The sequence below is a fragment of the Corapipo altera genome, unplaced genomic scaffold (genome assembly GCF_003945725.1).
Source record: "Corapipo altera isolate COAL_440 unplaced genomic scaffold, ASM394572v1 55981, whole genome shotgun sequence".
Classification (NCBI taxonomy): domain Eukaryota; kingdom Metazoa; phylum Chordata; class Aves; order Passeriformes; family Pipridae; genus Corapipo; species Corapipo altera.
This window is the reverse complement of record NW_020888331.1, coordinates 1-1,259: the sequence shown is the minus strand read 5'-3', so window position 1 is coordinate 1,259 and position 1,259 is coordinate 1. Positions and strand designations below refer to the sequence as shown.

General features: G+C 55.7%; 1 protein-coding gene across 1 annotated transcript in view; it reads right to left on the bottom strand.

The window, feature by feature from the left end:
• The window catches only part of LOC113941931 (coiled-coil domain-containing protein 25-like), a gene marked incomplete at its 3' end in the record, with an annotated part of 2,412 nt that extends 1,313 nt beyond the window's left edge, over nt 1-1,099 (bottom strand). Inside the window, exons 1-2 of the mRNA XM_027633068.1 lie at nt 820-1,099; nt 378-731 (exon numbers count right to left, since the gene is read on the bottom strand). Of these exons, the coding sequence (XP_027488869.1) occupies nt 378-731; nt 820-911 (446 nt within the window). The remainder of the gene's footprint in view (nt 1-377; nt 732-819) is intronic.
• Nucleotides 1,100-1,259: the final 160 nt, after the last annotated feature.

Here is a 1,259-nt window from a genome sequence, read left to right as displayed (position 1 = left end):
TAAGGAAGAGGGATATTAATTAAGGGAGAGGGATATTAATTAAGGGAGAGGGATATTTCTTAAGGAAGAGGGATATTTATTAAGGAAGAGGGATATTAAGGAAGAGGGATATTAATTAAGGGAGAGGGATATTAATGGAGGCAGAGGCAGGTGCTGAGCTCCAGGGAAGGCTCGGTGATTCCCGCAGCTCCCAGGGAGCTGGAAGTGGACCAAGGCAATAATTCCCCAATTTCCTCAGGTTTTCAGAGGCTCTGGAATTGCCCAACCCTTGGGCAGGGGCTGGAACGGCCCGGATTGTTCCCGGGACAAAGGGAATCAGCGGGGCGTGGAGAACAGGGAGCAGCAGGGCCCGGTGACCCTCGGGATCCATCCCTCACCTCAGCTCCTCCAGCTCCTTCTTCTTCTTCAGCTCCTCCTTCTCCCTCCTCTTCATCTCCTGGATCTGGGCCTTCTTCTCGTTCCGCTCCTCCCGATCCCGCGCTTCCCGCTCGGCCGCCAGGTCCGGGAACCGCTCCACCTTCGTCTTCTCCAGCCGGTTCAGGATCTCGTTCACCTTCTTCTCCACTGTCAGCACCTTCACCTGGGAATGCCGGGAATCACAGAGGGAAACATGTTGGGAATCACGCCGGGAAACGTGCCAGGAGTGGGGAGAGGCCCCGGAACTGCTGCCCACCCGGCATGGGGCTGCATCCCACAAAATCACAGTCCCAGGAAAATCCCAGCCAAAAGGGCTGGATCCCACTGAACCAGAGCCTGGGGAGAATCCCTGTCACAGGGCTGCATCCCACAGAACCAGAGCCTGGGGGGAATCCCTGTCACAGGGCTGGATCCCACAGAACCAGAGCCTGAGGAAAATCCCTGCCACAGGGCTGGATCCCATAAAACCAGATCCTGAGGAAAATCCCTGTCATGGGGCTGCATCCCACAGAACCAGAGCCTGGGGAGAATCCCTGTCACGGGGCTGGATCCCACAAAACCAGAGACTCAGGAAAATCCCTGTCATGGGACTGGATCCCATAAAACCAGAGCCTCAGGGAAATCCCTGTCACAGGGTTGGATCCCATAAAACCAGAGCCTGGGGAAAATCCCTGCCATAGGGCTGGATCCCATAAAACCGGAGACTCAGGAAAATCCCTGTCAAAGGGCTGGATCCCATAAAACCAGAGCCTGGGGAGAATCCCTGTCACAGGGCTGGATCCCACAAAACCAAATCCTGAGGAAAATCCCTGTCACAGGGTTGGATCCCACAGAACCAGAGA